Source organism: Leucopleurus acutus (genome assembly GCF_964270905.1).
Source record: "Leucopleurus acutus genome assembly, chromosome: 3".
NCBI classification, from domain to species: Eukaryota; Metazoa; Chordata; class Mammalia; order Artiodactyla; family Delphinidae; genus Leucopleurus; species Leucopleurus acutus.
In genome coordinates, this window is record NC_139145.1 from 48,517,861 (window position 1) to 48,537,038 (window position 19,178).

A 19,178-nucleotide genomic window follows, 5' to 3' on the forward strand; every position below is an offset into this window, starting at 1 on the left:
GGACTGGCTAAATAAATTATGGTACAACTGAATAGTAGGACACCATGTAGTGCTAAAAAGAATGAAGGGAATTGACATGTACTAGTAAAGAACAATCTCTAAGATATTTTGTAAAGTGAGAAAAGCAAGGGGCAAAACTGTATATAGTATGCCTTTTGTTTAAAAGAGGGGATTAGGGTAGGACAGAGACTGACTTTTCCCTCCGTATCTTTTTGTATTATTCGACATTTTAAAAATAATATGTACATTGGGATTTTGCCTGTAATCCTGCACCCATCCTAGATAACTTCTAGTAACACTGGCTGTAGTTTATTTCAGATTTATTTTCATGTAAATAAATGGAATTTATGTATATATTCATATATAGGAACTATAATCCTGTACATTTTCCTCTCCTCTTTGACAGGTCTTCATTTGCTATCTCTAGTGAGTTTTCATAATGCTGCTTATCATTAAATTGCACTTTCTCTGCTTAACCCTCTCCTCCCCAATTCTCTGAGCTATTCACTCTTCCTCTGTCTTTCCTTTACTCCCTCCTCTGCCTCCTACAGTGATCTAGCTTTCCCCAGTCTCAGTAAACAGTTGTCCCCAGTGCTACCTTCACTGGTCTCCCTCCCTCCCTCCCTCCCTCCCTCCCTCCCTCCCTCCTTTAGGAAACACCTGGCAGGTAGGGAGGGGGTGGAGGGTTAACAGGTGAGCATTTTGCCAGTAGGGGAAGACCCAGTGCCAGGGAGGCCAGCAGAGATTTTAGCAATTAGAAGAATTCTAATATTTTTTGATGCCTACCCTGTGCCAAGCAATGTGCTAGACAATACGCATACATTACCATATATATTCCTCCAAACAATACTACAGTGTAGGTTTCCTTGAGGGAACCATATGCCCTGGAACAGTCATGGTATATGCCTGTTGTCCTGACAACATTATTAACGGTATCCCCTTTCACCAACTAGAGGTTTGGATAAAAACGTATATAGTTATCTTAACTACTCCCTTTTATTTAAACACTTTATTTTTACTTTTTTGGCCGTGCCGCACGGCACGCGGGATCTTAGTTCTCTGACCAGGGATGGAACCCGTGTTCCCCGCACTGGAAGCGCGGAGTCCTAACCACTGGATGGCCAGGGAAGTCCCAAACTGCTCCCTTTTGTAAGTGAGGATACTGAGCCTTAGAGAGGTAAAGTAATCTGTCCAAGGATAGACAGCTAGTAAATGACAGGGCTAAGATTCAAACTGTGGTATACATGGCTTTGCTATGGACTGAAATGTGTTCCCCCAAAATTCATAGTTGATGCCCTAAGCCCCCCCCCACAATCCGAGTGTATTTGGAGACAGGGCCTGTGAGGACATGGTAAAGGTTAAAAGAGGGGGGGCCCTAATTCAGTAGAGCTGGTGCACTTCTAAGAGGAGAAGGAGACACAAGAGCTAGCTCGTTCGACCCTGTGAGGACATAGCAAGAAGGCAGCTGTCTGCAAGCCAAGAAGGGAGCTCTCACCAGAAACCAAATGGGCTGGCATCTTGATCTTGGACTTCCCAGCTTCTAGAACTGTGAGAAATGTGAGAAATAACTTTTTGTTGCTTAAGCCATCCAGTCTGTGATACAGTATTTTCTTACAGCAGCCTGAGCAGATTAGGACGGGCTCTAATATCCATGCCCCTTCTACTCACCATGCTGGTGGGCCTAGTCATCTAGGGTCAGTGTGAGTCAGCGACTGGTCCTGGTTTAGACTTACCCCTTCTGTTTTCCTTGAAAATTAAGGGTTTTTTTTTTGGCCGTGTGGCATGTGGGATCTTAGTTCCCGGATCAGGGATCAAATCCGTGCCCCCTGCAGTGGAAGGGCAGAGTCTTTTTTTGTTTTTTTTAATTTTTTAAAAATTTATTTATTTTATTTATTTATTTTTGGCTGCGTTGGGTCTTTGTTGTTGCGCGTGGGCTTTCTCTAGTTGCGGCGAGCTGGGGCTACTCTTCATTGCGGTGCATGGGCTTCTCATTGTCGTGTTTTCTCTTGTTGAAGAGCAAGGGCTCTAGGTATATGGGCTTCAGAGTTGTGGCACGCAGGCTGAGTAGTCGTGGCTCGCGGGCTCTAGAGAGCAGGCTCAGTAGTTGTGGCGCACGGGCTTAGTTGCTCCGCGGCATGTGGGATCTTCCCAGACCAGGGATCAAACCCGTGTCCCCTGCATTGGCAGGCGGATTCTTAACCATGGAAGGGCAGAGTCTTCACCACTGGACCACCAGGGATGTCCTGTTTTCCTTGAACTTAGACTAAGGGTGGAACCGTTATCCTCTTTCCTAAACTGAAGTAGGCAAGTTGTCACTCCCTGAATCAGTCTGGGTTCAATCAGGAGAGGGAAACCACACCATAATTAGAAATAGAAGAGTTTAAAGATTATAATGGAGCTAGAGTAATGAAGGATTGGCTAGTAAGAAGTAAACAGAACGCTAAAGAATATAGGAGTAGCAGATTTGGGGAGAAGCCACTGCCCACAAGGCTAAAATAGTAAAGAAGAATCCTGCACCCCACACACCCAGGCTGAGATCCAACCCTTGTGAATGGCAGAGGAGTGGCTATGGTACCATGCTGGTGGAACTTGCTAGAAATTCACCCTCTGAGCTGGAAAACTGCCCTCTGGGATGCTGGAGAAAGCTGTTCACAGAGAATCATCTCACTGTAGTTACTCTATGAAAGTGCATAAGCAGGGCAGGTACTGGGAGAAGCTGCTGGCTGCTAGGTGCTGCTGGTCCCTGTACACAGCAGGAGCCTGGTACTGGGGAAGCCATCCTCAGAAGCTAGGCAGAGGCCAATCACACATCCTGCAAGAGCCTGGAAAGCGAGCACACTGGAATCAGAAAGGAAAAGCTTTTCTCCTCTAGTGTCTCTCCAGAGCCTTTACTGGCAAAGCTTAACATCCTGCCATCAGGCAATGAAAAAACAATGTTTAATGGGTCCAGATTTTCACAAGCAGGCAAAAAGGATGAATTGGACAAAAAGACACATGTACCCCAATGTTCATTTCAGCACTATTTACAATAGCCAGGTCATGGAAGCAACCTAAATGCCCATCAACAGACAAATGGATAAAGAAGATGTGGTACACATATACAATGGAATATTACCCAGCCATAAAAAGGAACGAGACTGGGTCATTTGTAGAGATGTGGATGGATCTAGAGACTGTCATACAGAGTGAAGTAAGTCAGAAAGAGAAACACAAATATCGTATATTAACGCATATATGTGGAACCTAGAAAAATGGCACAGATGAACAGGTTTGCAGGGCAGAAATAGAGACACAGATATAGAGAACAAACGTATGGACACCAAGGGGGGAAAGTGGCTGGGGGTGGTGGTGGTGGTGGTGGGATGAATTGGGAGATTTTGATTGACATATACACACTAATATGTATAAAATAGATAACTAATAAGAACCTGCTATATAAAAAATAAAAATTCAAAAAAAAATAAAATTACATGAATGAGCTCTTTAAAAAAAAAAAGGATGAATTGGAGCTAAGAGACAATAAATCAACAACCAGCATACTTTCTCAAAAAGGTTTCAGGTATGTGTTAAGTCTATAATTTGGGACTTCCCTGGCCGTCCAGTGGTTAAGAATCTGCGCTTCCACTGCAGGGGGCACGGGTTTGATCCCTGGAACTAATATCCTGCACGCCTCGCTGCTTGGCCAAAAAAAAAAAAAAAAAAAGACTATAGTTTTCCTCAACGTGGTTCCCCAAACCAGAAGGAGGACGCAGACTAAAAATACACCTGGAAATTAAGGGACAGTGTATCTAATGAAAGGACTAGAAATCTGAGTTTTTAATAAGCTCTCCAAGCAGTTCTAGTGATGAGAGATCTTTGAAGCTATTAACTTGGAGGGAGCCCCTTGGATATTACAAGGACAGAACCAGCCTGGTACTGTGTGTGTGTGTGTGTGTGTGTGTGTGTGTGTGTGTGTGTGTGTGTGTGTGTGTGTGTGTGTCTGAAGTTCTGGGTCTTGGTACACCTCTTTGTAAGTGTCCTAGAGCATCTGTGGGTCTCCTGTCTTTGCAGCTTCGTTTCTCCATCTCTCTCCGTGCCTGCCCCTCAATCTGAATATCTCTGCCTCCCAAGGCATGCCCTCTAATGTCTTTCAACTTTTACATGCTGTTCTGTCTCCTTCCTTCCCAATTGGGCCCATCTTCCATCTTCAGATGAACGAAGACTTCCTCCTCTGGAAGCCTCCTCTCTTCACGAACCGCCCCTGAGTTAGAGATCCTTTCTTCGCTCCAAATACACAGCTCCTTTAACACTTGCATTATCTTGCATTATCATCGCCTGCTTCCCTGGCTCCCTACTAGGCTGTGTCTTTTCCACTACTGCATCTTGGATGCCTAGCACAGTGCCGGCCCATGGTTGGCAATCAACAAATACTGACTGAGAAACTGAGATTGTCCCTCTAGGGAGGGAGGGATGGGAGGGTGGGGGGTGGAGTGTGTCCTGTTCACAGCGCGGGGGCCCCAGTATTCCCAGCCCCCTAATACAAGCCTGACGCGGAGCAGGAGTTCTAAAAATGGCTAACAAGCAAGGCAGGCTCGCCTAACATCCCGCCCACCGCCCAGCGTAGTCGTGGCGGGGCTCCAGTGGCCCCGTCCCGGCCGGAAGGAGGCGGGGAGGCCTACGGTCTTCAGGCAGCTGCCAGCCCGCGGGACCGGAGTGGGCGGGGCCTGGGCCAGAGGGCGGCTCTCGCCCGCGTGCACACCCGGAAGCGCACTGGCGTCCGCTCTCAGAGCCGGGGGAAGCAGCGCCCTCGCTCCAGTGCCTGCAGCCAGCTCCTCAGTCATGCCGGTAAGTTGTCGCGCCGTCCCCGCCCCGCGCAGACCCGCGGCCTCCGGCTTGTGCTTCGGCTGCACCGCCTTTTGGCCAGAGGTCCCTCTTGAAGGGCACAGGCCGCGCCCGGAGCTGTCGCCCCTCTTCTCACCCCTCCCCACCCAGCCCCCAGCTTCTTCGACCCTCCCGAAAATCGGATCCCAAGGGAGTTTTATCTGGCAGTCAGGCTTCAGAACATCGAAGCTGCAAGGCCTTCAAGCGATTACAAGCCTAAAGCTTCCCTGCAAAGACGAGGAAACTGAGACCCAGCGAGGGGCAGAGAGTCGCTGGAGGTCACACAGGGAGTCGGTGGCGATCCGGAACTGGGATGGCTAGTCCCTGCGTCTCCCACGTGGATGCCCCTTACCGCGGAGCTGGCCTGAAAGAGGGGCTTGGGGTGACTGTTACCTCCCGGACAGGACAGGAGTTTGGAGATCCGTGTTTGTCTTCCCTTCCTCTGCCCACTGTGTCTGAGTTTCAGGTCAGCGCTGGGCCACACTGAATGGAGACAGTGCTTTTAACCTTTTCTACAGGTCACTTTATGAACCTGAACCCGTGAGCTACAGAGAGGTTCAGGGACCTGCCCAAAGTCGCCAGTTGCTCAGTGGCAGAGTCTGGGGAGGGATGAACCGCTCACTCAGTCTTACCATCCAGTATACATGATAAGACTCATAGCCTCATTATGTAGGTAAAAGATTAAGGCCTTTTGCAGATAAAAACAAACAAACATTAAAATCCCACTAATTTATTCAAGGTGGTGTTGGGAGATGGGTGCAGCCAGGATTAAGCCCCTTATCTTCAGGGGCCCAGTCTCTCCTGACCTCACCACATGATACATGTCCAACAAAAGTAGTCATACCGGCTTGGGAGGAAGCTCTGATCCCAGTTGCATCCCAGGGCTACTGGCTGGAGTGGTGGTGTTTAGCACTTTCCCCCAGGGTGCCTGGTTTTCTGGCCTTGCTCCAAGTGGGTACACAGAGGTGTCCCACAGATGCCCTGTGTCCTAGCGGCCTAGCTTTGGGGAAATGACAGGTGAGCCAGAGGCCTCCTGGGCCAGGCCACAAACATCTCAGGTGTCATTTCCCTTGGGTCTTGCCAGGTACCTTGAGACAAATCCTCAGACAACACAAAGTATGGACAAAGAACCTGAGAGAATCAGCCCTCCCAGCTGAGCAAATCTGCCTGTGGCAATGTCAGAGGACAGCATTAATCACTCTGGAACTGGGATGGCGGAGGCTGCCAACCTTTTGTGGGCGATGGCAGTGAGGGAAAGGCCAGCTTGAGGATGGCTCTATTCTATGTTCACTTCTGGGAATTTTGACGAACAAAAGACCCACCAGAGTAGATGATCCAAATGAAGAGGGCACTTGGCCGTATACCACGAGATGAACAGCTGAAGGAGACTCACACCAAAACTGGAAAGGGATTGATGTGTCACCTGAGAGGTTTCTCGCACAAAACACTTGGAATCTCAGAAACCTCTTTGAAAAATCTGTGCCCTACCCCACCCCCCTTGCCAGCTGCGTGACCTCAGGCAAGCTGTTTTACCTCTTTTTGCCTTGATTTTAGTGTAAAATGGGGGTAAAAACTGACCTCACAGGGCTGTTGTTAGTAGTAACTGGAAAAATCCCAGTAAAATATGTAGCTCAGCCACTGACATAGTCCCGAAGAAATGGTAGGTCTTGTGTAGACCTAGGACAAATTGGTAGAACTATAGGCAGGCAGGTTTCAACCCTATGTTAACAAGGACCACAGTGGCTAAAAGTTTAGGCTTGGGTAGGTCTAGGCCCTGCTATTCACTAGCTGTGTCACTCTGAGTGAGTGACCTAACCTCATCTGTCAAGAAGGGATAATAGGGGCTTCCCTGGTGGCACAGTGGTTGGGAGTCCGCCTGCCGATGCAGGGGACATGGGTTCGTGCCCCGGTCTGGGAGGATCCCACATGCCGCGGAGCGGCTGGGCCCGTGAGCCATGGCTGCTGAGCCTGAGCGTCCGGAGCCTGTGCTCCGCAGCGGGAGAGGCCACAACAGTGAGAGGCCCGCGTACCACAAAAAAAAAAAAAAAAAAAAGGGATAATAATAATGCCTACCTCATGGTGTTGTTGTGACGATTAAACGAGGACATGCATGCACAGTGCCTGGCACGTAGTAGGCACTCTAATAATAGTAAATTCCCAGTCATCAGGGTCTTCAAAACCTGAACGCCCCGGATATATGAGAAAGCATTTCGTCTCTGGGAGGGGTCTGGATAGTATGGCCCCGTTCCATTCCCACCCTTCCAGTTCTGAGATTCTGTTAAAGCATTGCACAGATGACTAGGCTTTTTCCTCTACGTTACAGGACCCGTTTTGTAGGTGACAGAGCAGAGGCTCTGAGGGGCTGGGACTGTGCAAAGTCAACCATTCGCTGGTGGGGCCAACCTTGGGATTCTCTGTAAAGACAGGATTACTCTGCGCAGGAAGGAGACTTTCCACAACCCCATATTTACTTTTGCAACTCAGAGGTGGAGGAGGAGAGGACTGAATTGTAATGATTGCGCAACGGAAGCCGTCTGCTGGCTTCTGACCTCTGTACGGTGCAGGAGGGAAGGAGACCCGCTGTCTGTAGCCAACAACAGAAAGCTTTAGAGATCTGTTGACTTCAAGTCCTCGGGCAGCAAAAACTTGGGTTCCTTCACAAGGTGTCCCCATCTCAGGTCTCCTGCTAAGAGTCATCATTGTGGGGGGTGGCAGCCCCATTTGCTGGTCCAGAGCCAGCAAGGTGTCCCTGGAACCAGAAAAGCCTGGGTTCACATCCCATCCTCAACGCATACCCACCACAGGACTGTGGGTGGCTTAGTTAACCCCTGGAACCTCAAGTTTTCTCCTACATGTAGTACGGTGACTAGCTCCCTTTCCAGGCTGGGTAAGGACTGAGATACTATATAAAGAGCATTTCACATAGTGGGCACTCATTAGATTTGGGTTTTATATTGGTCTTACAAACCCATTAAAGCTTTGGATGGGGGTACAGGTACCAACCACTGATGAATCTTGATTACCAGTTATTCTAGAGCAGGAGTCAGCAAACTTTTTCTTTTTTTTTTTGCGGTAGGCGGGCCTCTCACCTCTGTGGCCTCTCCCACTGCGGAGCACAGGCTCCGGACGCACAGGCTCAGCGGCCATGGCTCACGGGCCCAGCCGCTTCGCGGCATGTGGGATCTTCCCGGACTGGGGCACGAACCCGTGTCCCCTGCATCGGCAGGCAGACTCTCAACCACTGCGCCACCAGGGAAGCCCAGCAAACTTTTTCTTAAAGGGCGAGATAGTGAATACCTAAGGCTCCATGAGCCATGTGGTCTGTTACAACTCCTCAACTCTGCCATTCTAGTGTGAAAGTAGATGAATGAGCTTAGCTGTGTTCCAGTAAAACTTTATAAAACCAGGTGGCAGGCAAGCTGTAGTTTGCCAGTTTGTGTGCTAGAGCAGCATCTCAAACTATAATGTGGGCAGGAATGCGCTGGGTGTCTTGTTAAAAATGAAGATTCTGGAAAAAAAGAAAAGAAAAAAAAGGATTCTGATTCAGGAGGCCTGGGGTGGGACCTGAGAGTCTGCAGTCTGGCAAGCTCCTGGGTGATGCTGATACCTTTGTTCTGAGAACCACCCATTAAAGACAAGATGATGGAATCCTCCCGAGAAATCCTTATTTCCAGAATTTGCTGTGGTGGTTGCTGAATAGTCACACAATGAGCTGAAGGGATCAGAGGTGTTTAGAAAAAACGAAAGACTAACCATTTTCTTTAAGGCAGGTTTGGCAGATTTGGCCTCCATAAGATAGTGGTCTCCTGGTTGTGTCATGATGTTTGTAACGATGCTTATGTAATTCAGCACCGAGAAACCAAACTGCTTCACTCTTGGCCTCAGTTTCCCCTGTACAGCATGATGATAACCCAGACCCAAAGGTGGTTTGAGACTTGGAAAGAGGCTGAGAAGCCATTTAGACCAATGTTTCTCAAGTGTGTGGTCTCACCCCTCTGTTTCTCCTCAGTGGGTTAAAAACGGAGAGTCACAGGGCCCACCCAGAGCTACAGAGCTCACGGAGGCAGCTGCCTGCAGAGCTGCCCAGTCACCAGGCACCCCTGTGATTCTTCTGTGCACGGAGGCTGAGGAAACTGAATTGGCTAATGCCCTTTTGGTACAGATAAGTGGACTGGGGCCCCTAAGGGCAGGGATTTTGCCTGAGGTCTTCCAGCAAGACACAGTGCTGTGCCCAGAATTCCAATTGAGGTAAGAGATTTGAAAAGCTCCATGGAAAACGTAGCCATAGTTTTTTAAAGGGACAGAAAAAACGGAAGTGGAACAAAGTAATACTAATAATCTGATAGCTAACTTTTTCAACCGCGCCGAGTGGTTTGTGGCATTTTAGTTCCGTGGCCAGAGACTGAGCCTCGGCTCTCAGCAGTGACAGCACAGAGTCCTAACCACTGGACCGCCAGGGAATTCCCCCAATAGCCAACTTTTTACCCCAGTGGAACCTACTACTAGGCTCCAGTCTCTTTACCTAACATATGAATTAACTATTACTTCTGAGTAATTACCCCCAAAACTTAGTGGTTTGAGACAACAAATATTTATTAACTTATAGTTTCTGAGAGTCGGGAATCTGGAAGCAGATTAGCTGGTATTTCTGGCTCAGGGTCTCTCATGGAAGCTGCGGTGAAGATGTTGTCCAGGGCTGTGGTCCTCTGAAGGAGGATCTGCTTCCAAGTTGGCTCCCTCACACGGCTGTTGGCTGGAGGGCTCAGCTCTTCACCATGTGCACCTCTCCATAGGGCTGCCAGAGGGTCCTTAGGACATGGCAGCCAGCTTCCTCCAGAGTGAAGGATCCCAGAGAGAGTAAGGCAGAAACCACAATGTCTTTTCTGCGTTAGCCTCCAAGGTCACCTAACGTCACTTCAGCCATATTCTACTGGACACACAGGCCAACCCTGAGACACTGTGGAATAGGACTACTCAAGGGCATAAATACCAGGAAGCAGAGATCACTGGGCCATCTTGCATGCTGGCTACCACACTTAAAATCTTGTGTTCATCCCATTCACCAGCCTGGAGAGGGACTTTCATCCCCATTTTGCAGATACAGAAACCAAGGCACAAAGGAGTTAAGTAACTTACTCATGGCCACACAGCTACTAAGTGCCAGAGCTGGGATCTGAAGCCAGGTCTCATTTCCAGAGATTTAAAATAAGGGAAGTATTGGTATAAGTAACCTTTGTTTGAAAGCAAAGGAAGGACCCAGGGTTGTTCAACCAGCTGTGTCAAACATCCATTCACCCAACAAAATGTGTTAAGCCCCTGCTCTGTGCCAGGCGCTCACTGTTCCAAGTATTGGGGCTGCAGCAGTGAACGGAGCAAAGCCTCATCTTCTGGGAGCTTGCCTTCAGGCCCTTGGTTTGTTAGATATCCTGGAGACTGTAGGATGTTGAGCCCTCATGCAGAGTCCAGGAGCCTGGGTTCCCTTACTGGCCCAGATTCAGCTCACTGGGAGCCCAGGCAAATCCTCTCCCTTCCCAGGATTCAGGTGCTACCTCTGAAGCACTTGGATGGCAGCAGTGGTCTCCATATTTCAGAGTCACCAGGGAAGCTTATTGACCATAATAGATGCCTCAGCCCTCTGGCTTGCTGATCAGAACCTATAGTTTTTGTTTGTTTGTTTGTTTTTATACAGCAGGTTCTTATTGGTTATCCATTTTATACATATTAGTGTACATACGTCAATCCCGATCTCCCAATTCATCCCACGCTCGCCACCTCCCGCTTTCTCCCCTTGGAACCTATAGTTTTTGTAAGCTCCCAGGTGAGTCTAATGCAGAGAGTGAGCTTTTAATGCATAATTAAGACCACCAGATCAGCACTGTTCAGAGCATGGGGCCCACCCACATTAGAGTTATTAGTGATCCTGAGACAACCCCATAGCTGAAGAATCAGGGCTTTGAAGATGAGACTAGAAACCAACATCTTAAACTACCTTCCCAGGTGATTCTTCTCGCGTGTCCCAGACGCCGCTAAAGGGTTTTGAGGGATTCTGTCCTTTAACGCAACCACCTGTGAGATATAGAAACCCTTAGTTACTGTGCAGTTTAAGAGAGTGGGGCTCAGAGCGTGGGGCTCCCTCAGGCTGCTGGGGAGTGTGATGAAAGCCGGATCTTGCCTTTTTCTCTGCCCTGCGTCTTGGCTCCCGAGTGGGCCTGCATGCTGGTGGGGACTTGGCTTATGGACTTGGCTCATGGTCTCCTTTGTTTCAGAAGCACGAGTTCTCCGTGGACATGACCTGTGAAGGCTGCTCTAATGCAGTCACTCGGGTCCTCAACAAGCTGGGAGGTGAGTGTGTGGCCCTCGGATGGGGGTGGGGAGACAGATACACTTATATTAAATGCATGTAGGCATGGAACGGGAGAAGCTTGAGTTTAAGCTGATAACAGTAACACCAAAACATATTGAGTACTTAGCATATGCCAAGGACTCTGCTTCGTGGCTTCCGTGGATCACATCATTTAATCCTCACCCTGACCATTTCAGGTAGCTGCTTTGACCATCTCCATTTCAAGCAGGAGGGAACTGAAGTTCAGAGAGGTTAAGTAACCTGTTGGGATCACACAGCCAGTAGTGGCAGAGCTGGGATTTGGCCACGTGGAGCCCTGGCAGTATTACTTAGTATGTTGGTAATCACATTCATCTTCAGTGTGATAACTTTTGTTATGTGACGCATTTGAGTGTCATTTTCTATTAAGATTTTTAGAAGCTGTAACATTTTAAGAAATAAACTTTGGATCAGTCCTGTGCAGAACTCCTAAAGCACCTCTTCTGGGTGTATTTAGAAAACCATTCATCTCCTCCAGTCCCCTCAATTCTCATCTGGGGAAACGGAGGCCCAGAGGGGGCTGGGGTCTGGTCCTGGGGCTCCATGAAGTCATGACAGAGCTGTGGTCAGAGTTGTGGTAGTGCTGGGGCAGTTAGTCTTTTCACCCTGGATAATAGTAACACCCAGTTTTCAAAGGGCTTTCACGTGGATGTCATCTCGTCAGCACTTAACACCGTCCTCTGAGCTGTACTTTCCGTCTGTGGAATGGGGATGTTGACACCAGGCCCCAGGAGGGGAAGTGACTTGCCCAGTGTCCCACAGTGAGTCCATGGCTGGTTTCTAGACTGTAAACTGGAATCTGAACTGTAAAAGAATCTGAAACAGTGAAAAGAGCCTGGCTGCTGACTTGCCATGTGACCTTGGCCTCCTCTCCCGGGGCCTGGCTTTCCCCAGCTATGGTATGGGAAAGTCAGCCTCTCAGCTTTGCTGTGGATGCTTTAACAGTATAACTCTGCTCACAACCCCTTCTATGCAAGCACCAGCTCTGCATGAAGTGAGGGAGGGCCTGCTTTCACTCTTGCTGGCTCCAGGACACCTGTCCAGGGACCTGGGCTACCAGAAACACAGCTTGAAATCCACTGGGTCAGATGATGCCAGAGTGTCTTCCAGCTCTGTGATGCCACCAGAATATTTGCTCCAAAGAGGAGGGAGACACTTCTGAATCAAAAGACAAAACCCAGAGTGCAGCCAGGATACATTGCCCTCTCCCTGGTATCCACTAGGTACAGAGTCAGAGGTTAGGACTAAATCCCGTGCCGTGTGCTTTTTCAGGCCCTTCACTGGTGCCTGAGGATCTGCCTTTGAGCTTGGGCAGGTATCTCTCCCTCTTTCACTACTATCCCCACTTGGGGTGGCCGCTTAAGAAGGGTCAGAAGGGTTTTCTGAGCTAGTCGGGGCCACAGATGAGCAGTGCTGGGCCTGAGGAATCACAGAGCAGTGGCATACTTGAACTGGAGAGCCCACAGGGGCTGGCTGACCCCAACTCCTTCATGTACCGATGGGGAACCTGAGGCCTGTGATAGGCAGGACCCAGCCAGTCAGTGGTGAAGCCAGGCCTGGGATTCTCCCTCTGTTGTTTCAAGAAGACCCATTTGAAAAAAAAAAAAAAAAAAAAAAAGAAGACCCATTTGTACCTACTCCCCTATGCCACCGAGGGGCTTCAAATGGGCACAGCCCTTTAGGAGGGCAGTTTTGCAAAACCTATGAATATTTAAAGTGTGCTAGGCCCCTGTGCTCAATAGCCCGCAAGACTTTGCAGAGGCCTTCCTCTTTTATCTCGGCCGCCAACATGCCATCTGGACTAAGGAAGACCTGGAAACTTAGGGGCCACCTGAGCCATGGCCATGGCTGCATCATCAAACACTGGAAGCACCCGGGAGGCCACGGTAATGCTGGTGGCATGCATCACCACAGGATCAACTTTGACAGATATCACGCAGGATACTTTGGGAAAGTTGGTATTAGGCGTTACCCCTTAACGAGGAACTAGAGCTTCTGCCCAGCCGTCAACCTTGATAAACTATGGACCTTGGTCAGCGAGCAGACACGGGTAAATGCCGCCAAGAACAAGACTGGAGCTGCTCCTGTCACTGATGTGGCGCGATTGGGTTACTGCAGAGTTCTGGGGGAGGGGAAGCTCCCAAAGCAGCCTGTCACTGGGAAGCCCAAATTCTTCAGCAGAAGAGCTGAGGAGAAGATGAAGGGTGTGGGTGGGGCTTGTGTCCTGGCAGCTTGAAGCTACATGGTGGGAGAGTCATTAAATCAGGGGTCCCCGACACCATGCCCTCCCCAGCCCAGCCCAGCGAACAGGAGGTGAGCAGTGGGTGAGTGTGCGAAGCTTCATCTGCCGCTCCCCATTGCTCTCCCCATCACCCTCCCCATCGCCACTCCCCATCGCCCCTCCCCATCGCCCTCCCCATCACCACTCCCCATCTCCCTCCCCATCATCACTCCCCATCACTGCTCCCCATTGCCCTCCCCATCGCCTGAAAAATTGTCTTGCATAAAACTGGCCCCTGGTGCCAAAAAGGTTGGGGACCGCTGCATTAAAGGATAACAAGTGCTGTCCTCGTCTGGTGTGAGTGTAGGTTCTTTGGCACTTCTGCCTCCCTACCTGTACCGAAACCCACCTAACGGGTTCTAGGAGTTAGGGAATGAAGACCTGGGCTCCTTTGCCAGCTCCCCTCAGAGTATGGAAGACATGGCACCAACACTTAGAATAAGGCCTTGGCTGGTTACCTAATTTGAGGCTTCTCACTTTGAAAGCGAGAATGCTACCTGTTGATAATGGACATATCGTTGAAAGGCCTATTGCCATTGTATGCTCTGAATTTATAAATGAGTGGGAGAATGTGCCCTTAACTGTTCCATGGGACTCAAGGGGGGAAAACTCATGATCTTTACCACATTTTGCTGAGTCACGTTGGAAAGATGGGTCACTGGTAGGATAGAAGTGGTTCTTTGGAACTTACTTCCTCAGTCTAAGGTTCTTCCACCTGGCTTCCTCATCTCAGACCAAACCATTCTGGTCATAATCAGAATGTTGGAATGGGGCCCAACAATCTGAATTTTAAACACACCAGGGCTTTTTTTTATCAGAGTGGTTCGGATTCTAGAAAGCAGTTGTCAGGACTTATGGGTCCCTGTGCATAGGAGTCTTAATGGTCAACGAAATACATCATGAAATGCTAATGAAAAAAATAAAAAGTGTGCAAGTCTTGCCCCACAATTTCCATTCTATGAATTCATGGTGTAGAAATATTTCCACAAGTTTTATAAGATACGTTGAAGTATGTTTACATTGTTGTGATCATAGTGAGAGATTGGAGGCAACCTCAGTGTCCTTCAGAGGGGGACTGAGTAGATGGATGGTACATCCACACTATGGGATATGGTGTAGCTGTTAAAAAAGAATGAAGTAAGTCTGTATGCACTGAGATGGCAAGATATCCTGGACATTGGAAAGTGACCTATAGCAAGACCTGTTTACAGAGTATGATGCCACTTTGGGGAATTATTTTTCATTTGTCCATCAGGGAGAAACACTGGATAGGGGCCCTATTGTTCAGTGATCCTTAGAGGTAGGAAATAGTAGGGGCCTTACAGTTTCAAATTTTATTCAGAAATGCTTGCCTTTTTCCTTTTTAAATGGTGTGTCTGGGGACTTCCCTGGCAGTCCAGTGGTTAAGACTCCGCACTTCCACTGCAGGGGGGGCACGGGTTCAATCCCTGGTAGAGAAATTAAGATCCCACATGCCGCATGGCACGGCCAAAAAAGAAAAAAAGTGTGTCTGTATTACTTTTGCAATGAAGAAAAAAAAATTTTTAAAGCCCCCATCTAGAGCAGGGATGGGCAAACTACAGCCCCTGGGCCCAATCCAGCCCACAGCCTGTTTTTGCACAGCTGACAATGGTTTTTACATTTTTACAGGGTTGTAAAAACAATATACAGAAGACTATGCAGCCCACAGTTCCTAAAACATGTGCTCTCTGGCCCTTTTCAGGAGAAGTGTGCCAATCCTTGGTCTAGAGGAGAAGGGAAGGGTGGTGGTCAATAATTCAGGAGCCTGACTGGGAACGTCTCTGTCCCCCCTCATCCCCCTTCCTGCAGGAGTTCAATTTGACATTGACCTGCCCAACAAGAAGGTCTGCGTCGACTCTGAGCACAGCGTGGACACTCTGCTGGAGACCCTGGGGAAAACAGGAAAGGCCGTTTCCTACCTCGGCCCCAAGTAGCAAGGGCCTGGGCCCCCAGCCTGCAGGATGGACCAAAGTGGGCAGGTGGGTGAGGCCCCGACACTGCAACAAAATATGTCTCTACCGGATGCAAATCACAAGCTCAGGGACTCCTTCCAGCCCCCTGTGAGTAGACAGAGCACTTCATGATGTCTCCCAGGGTCCCCTCTATGACTTCAGGGTACATTTCATGATCAGCAGGGTTTAAGTTTAAGCATATGGCCCTGAGCAATGTGTCTTTTGCTTTGATAACTTAACGGTCCCATCAGAGGTGACACCTACGCCCTGAGCCTTGTGGTCCAGTGCACTGACCAGGTGAGTTAGTTCACCTTGGCCTCTGTCCCCACTTGGAACTGTTCTCAGCTTCCTGAGCATGCCCTCTGCCCAGACTGGTGCAAAGACAATACTGTGGTCAATGTGGTAGTTTCTTAAAACCTACCATATGACCCAGCCATTCCTTTGCCAGGTATTTACCCAAGAGAAATGGAAAGCACTGTCCATATGAAGACTTGTAAATACTGAGAGCAGCTTTACTTGTAATAGCCAAAAGCTGGAAACAACCCGATGTCCATCACTAGATGAATAGATAAACAAATTGTGGTATAGCCATAGAATTGAATACTATTGTCCATGCAACAACTGCAATGAATCTCACATACTGTATGATATCATTTATATAAAGTTCTAAAAAATGCAAACGAACCTATAGCGACCAAAGCAGATCTGTGATTGCTTGATGACGTGGGGTGGCAAGGAGAGGCAGGAGGAGACTTTGGGGTTGGAAATGTTCATTATCTTGAGTGTGGTGAGGGTATGTGGGTGTATGCAATTGATAAGTCACAGATCATCACATTGTGCACTTAAAATATGTCTACGTATAGCATGTCAGTTACACCCCCAATAAAGCTGTTAAAGGTGAAAAACAACACAAACAAACAAAAAACAGCAGCGTGTTTAAGCTGGATGTTCCCTTTGATTTTACGTAATCCAGAAAGGAGGCTAGTGACACTGTGCCAGCACCCTTCACTGCGGAACCAGGGCAGACTTTAGTCATCCATCCAGCATTCCTTCCCTCCGTGCCTAGCCACAGTCTCAGAATCCTTCACAGCACAGCCCTCCTAGCAGTCACTGGCCCCGTAGTGCCTCTCATGCCCTTCATGCATGTATTACAACAATCGCCACATCCCTGATGTCGGTCAGTGCTCTCACTGTAATTAAGGAAAATGAGGCCTGGAGAGGGGAAGTGACTTGACCAAAGCCCCACACAGGTGAGTGCCAGGGGCAGGCTGAGAATCAGGCATCCAACTACAACTGACTGCTGGGCCATGGCGGTGAACTTCAGCTGCAGCCTCCTTCCTAAAGGTGTGCGTTGGAATCTGAGCCGTGGCAGTGTCCTGTGTATCTGGTGACATCACGTGCAAATCATGAGATGTCAGATGTGTCTGTCTTCGTCATCCCCTTCCTGCCCATGGAGGAACCATGTTCAGGAATGAGCCCAGGATGAATAATCAGTATTCTAGGAGTCTAGTTTTTAGCTCTGCCCTCATTTCACATTCTGACAGTGGACACTTCTCTTTCATTCCTGAGACTTAGTCCTCCCTCCTGTAAAATGGGGCTATAACCTCTGCCCTGCTTTCCTGCCTTGTGGAGGTTACTGTGAAATCCCTCTGAATATGAAGGATGATCCTTAAAGGGAGGGTAACGTTTCTACCATACCAGTGTTCATCACATGGTTCCTGCATCCCTAGGGTTTTGGGGGGAGGGTGGGAGGGTGGGACCCTAGGCCCTTCCATGTATCCCAAGTAGCCCCGTTTTATATTGGGCCTCCGTGTAAGACTGTGTTTATAAAAGTCTCTGTGACAAAGAGGGATGGAGGGAGGGAAGAGAAAAAAAACTTCCTCAGCTGGCTACACACGTGGGGGAGCCCCAGTATAGACACTTTGAATTGGAAACTCCCGACCTGAGCATGTGAATTTTGTTTGACTAAAAAAGCAATACCTACCTGTTGTAAACCATGTGTAGCTTAATGTGTATTTTTCTCATAGTAGGCTCTTTTTTTTATTGAGATGAAATTCACATGACATGCAATTAACCATTTTAAAGTGTACCATTCATTGGCCTTTAGTGTATTCACAATGTTGTACATCCAACCTCTCTCTAGTTTCAAAACTTTTCATCACCCTAGAAAAACTCCCTGTACCCATTTAGGCTGTCCCCACTGCCTCCTCTCTCCATCCCCTGGCAACCACCAATCCGCTTTCTGCCCCCTGGACTCACCTGCCCTGGATATTTCCATATAAAAGGAATCATACGTTATGTGACCTTTTGTGTCTGGCTTCTTTCACTTAGCATAATGTTTTCAGGATTCACCCAAGCTTAGCATGTATCAGTACTTCATTCCTTTCTATGGCTGGATAGTTCTCATAGTAGTTTTAATTAATTAATTTTAGCTTTTTTATTATAGGAAGTGTCGAACCTATGCAAGTAGGGTAGTAAAATGAATCTCCACGTACCCATCACCCAGATCCAACGACCATCAAGTCATTGCCATCATTTCATCCACGGCCCGCTCTCTCCACCCCCATATTCACAGCAAATTCAGGCATCATATAATTTCATCTGCACATCTGTCAGTAACCATGTGTAGTATGAAAAGGCTCCTGGAGGTTCATATGCATGGCACTGGGTGAGAATCACTGACCAGGTAAGCTTTTACCCCACACACCAGGCAGCATCTGTCTCTGAGTCTGTTTTAAGAGGCTGCCCAGTGACGGATTTGAAGCCAGGTTCAGGAACCAGAGATAGAATGTTTATTGTTCTGAAGTTTCCTTGATCGTCTGGCGCTCGGCAGATTTGTTTGCTCGTGATTTCTTTTGTTGCCCTCCTGGTATAAGTTGAAACAGGACAGGGAAGGTGCCCCAGCAGCCCTGGGAGTTCCCCAGAAGAGGGCCTCGGCGGTGACGGGCTTAGCAAGATCAATGGGTTCTGGTCAAGACTGCCAAGAGGCAGTGCTGGTAGAAGCAGCATGCAGGGCTGGACATGCTGCTCCAGCACCTGGGTTTCCCACCTCACCCGGTACAACTGCCTCTTAGTGAACCTTTACTGCTTTTGTAATGTCTCCACGTGCCCAGCAGATGGCGCCTGTGTTCCACCTCACTTCTCTTCTCTTCCAGGATGCTGAGCCAGCTCCTGCCTTCCAGACAGATCTAGGACCTGACAATCCTGCTCAGCGATGGTAGTTCCTGCGGAGACCCTCACTTGCCCTGCTCTTCTATAGCTTCCTTGCAATAAAGTCAAGTCGATTTTGCTGGAGATATTGTCTCTTGCCTGGTCTTGATGTCACTTGCTTACGTGCTGTGCTGTGCTGCTCACATGTTGCTCTGAAGGAGATAACTGCAGTGCTTGCTTGGGTTGGAGTTCTAAGAGCTCCCAACTGGGCGAAAGAGGTCCGATGGATTCTGAGTCTTTGCTGTGTGAGCTTTTGCAGGTCACTTCCCCTCTCTGAGCCTCACTTTTCCTCATCTATAAGTGAAGGTGTTGGATCAGGTGGGTGATCCTCTTTCTTTTCACTACTTTCTTAGACTCTGTATTGTGAAAAACTTTTGTCTGTCAAGTGAATCGCATTTAAGGGAGGTAAAATTGTATGGCAGTTAGAATAATGAGAAAAGGCAGCGAAGACAGACTGCCTGGGATAGAGTCC

The 19,178-nt window shown here is 48.6% G+C and overlaps 1 protein-coding gene and 1 pseudogene across 3 annotated transcripts; both read left to right on the forward strand.

Moving 5' to 3' along the window:
- Nucleotides 1-4,731: 4,731 nt before the first annotated feature.
- Nucleotides 4,732-18,782, forward strand: ATOX1 (antioxidant 1 copper chaperone). 2 transcript variants are annotated; one of them, XM_082836960.1, is made up of 4 exons: nucleotides 4,732-4,824; nucleotides 11,127-11,202; nucleotides 15,354-15,523; nucleotides 18,652-18,782. In XM_082836960.1, the coding sequence occupies exons 1-3, from the start codon at nucleotides 4,819-4,821 to the stop codon at nucleotides 15,476-15,478; spliced, it is 207 nt and encodes a 68-aa protein (XP_082693086.1). In that variant the 5' UTR covers nucleotides 4,732-4,818; the 3' UTR covers nucleotides 15,479-15,523; nucleotides 18,652-18,782. The 2 variants fall into 2 exon arrangements, with proteins under 2 accessions (XP_082693086.1, XP_082693087.1); XM_082836961.1 differs by having other exon boundaries at nucleotides 4,773-4,824; nucleotides 11,130-11,202.
- On the forward strand, nucleotides 13,032-13,485 carry LOC309960284 (large ribosomal subunit protein uL15-like; annotated as a pseudogene). The gene has a single exon. The product of its transcript is annotated as a large ribosomal subunit protein uL15-like (transcript).
- Nucleotides 18,783-19,178: the final 396 nt, after the last annotated feature.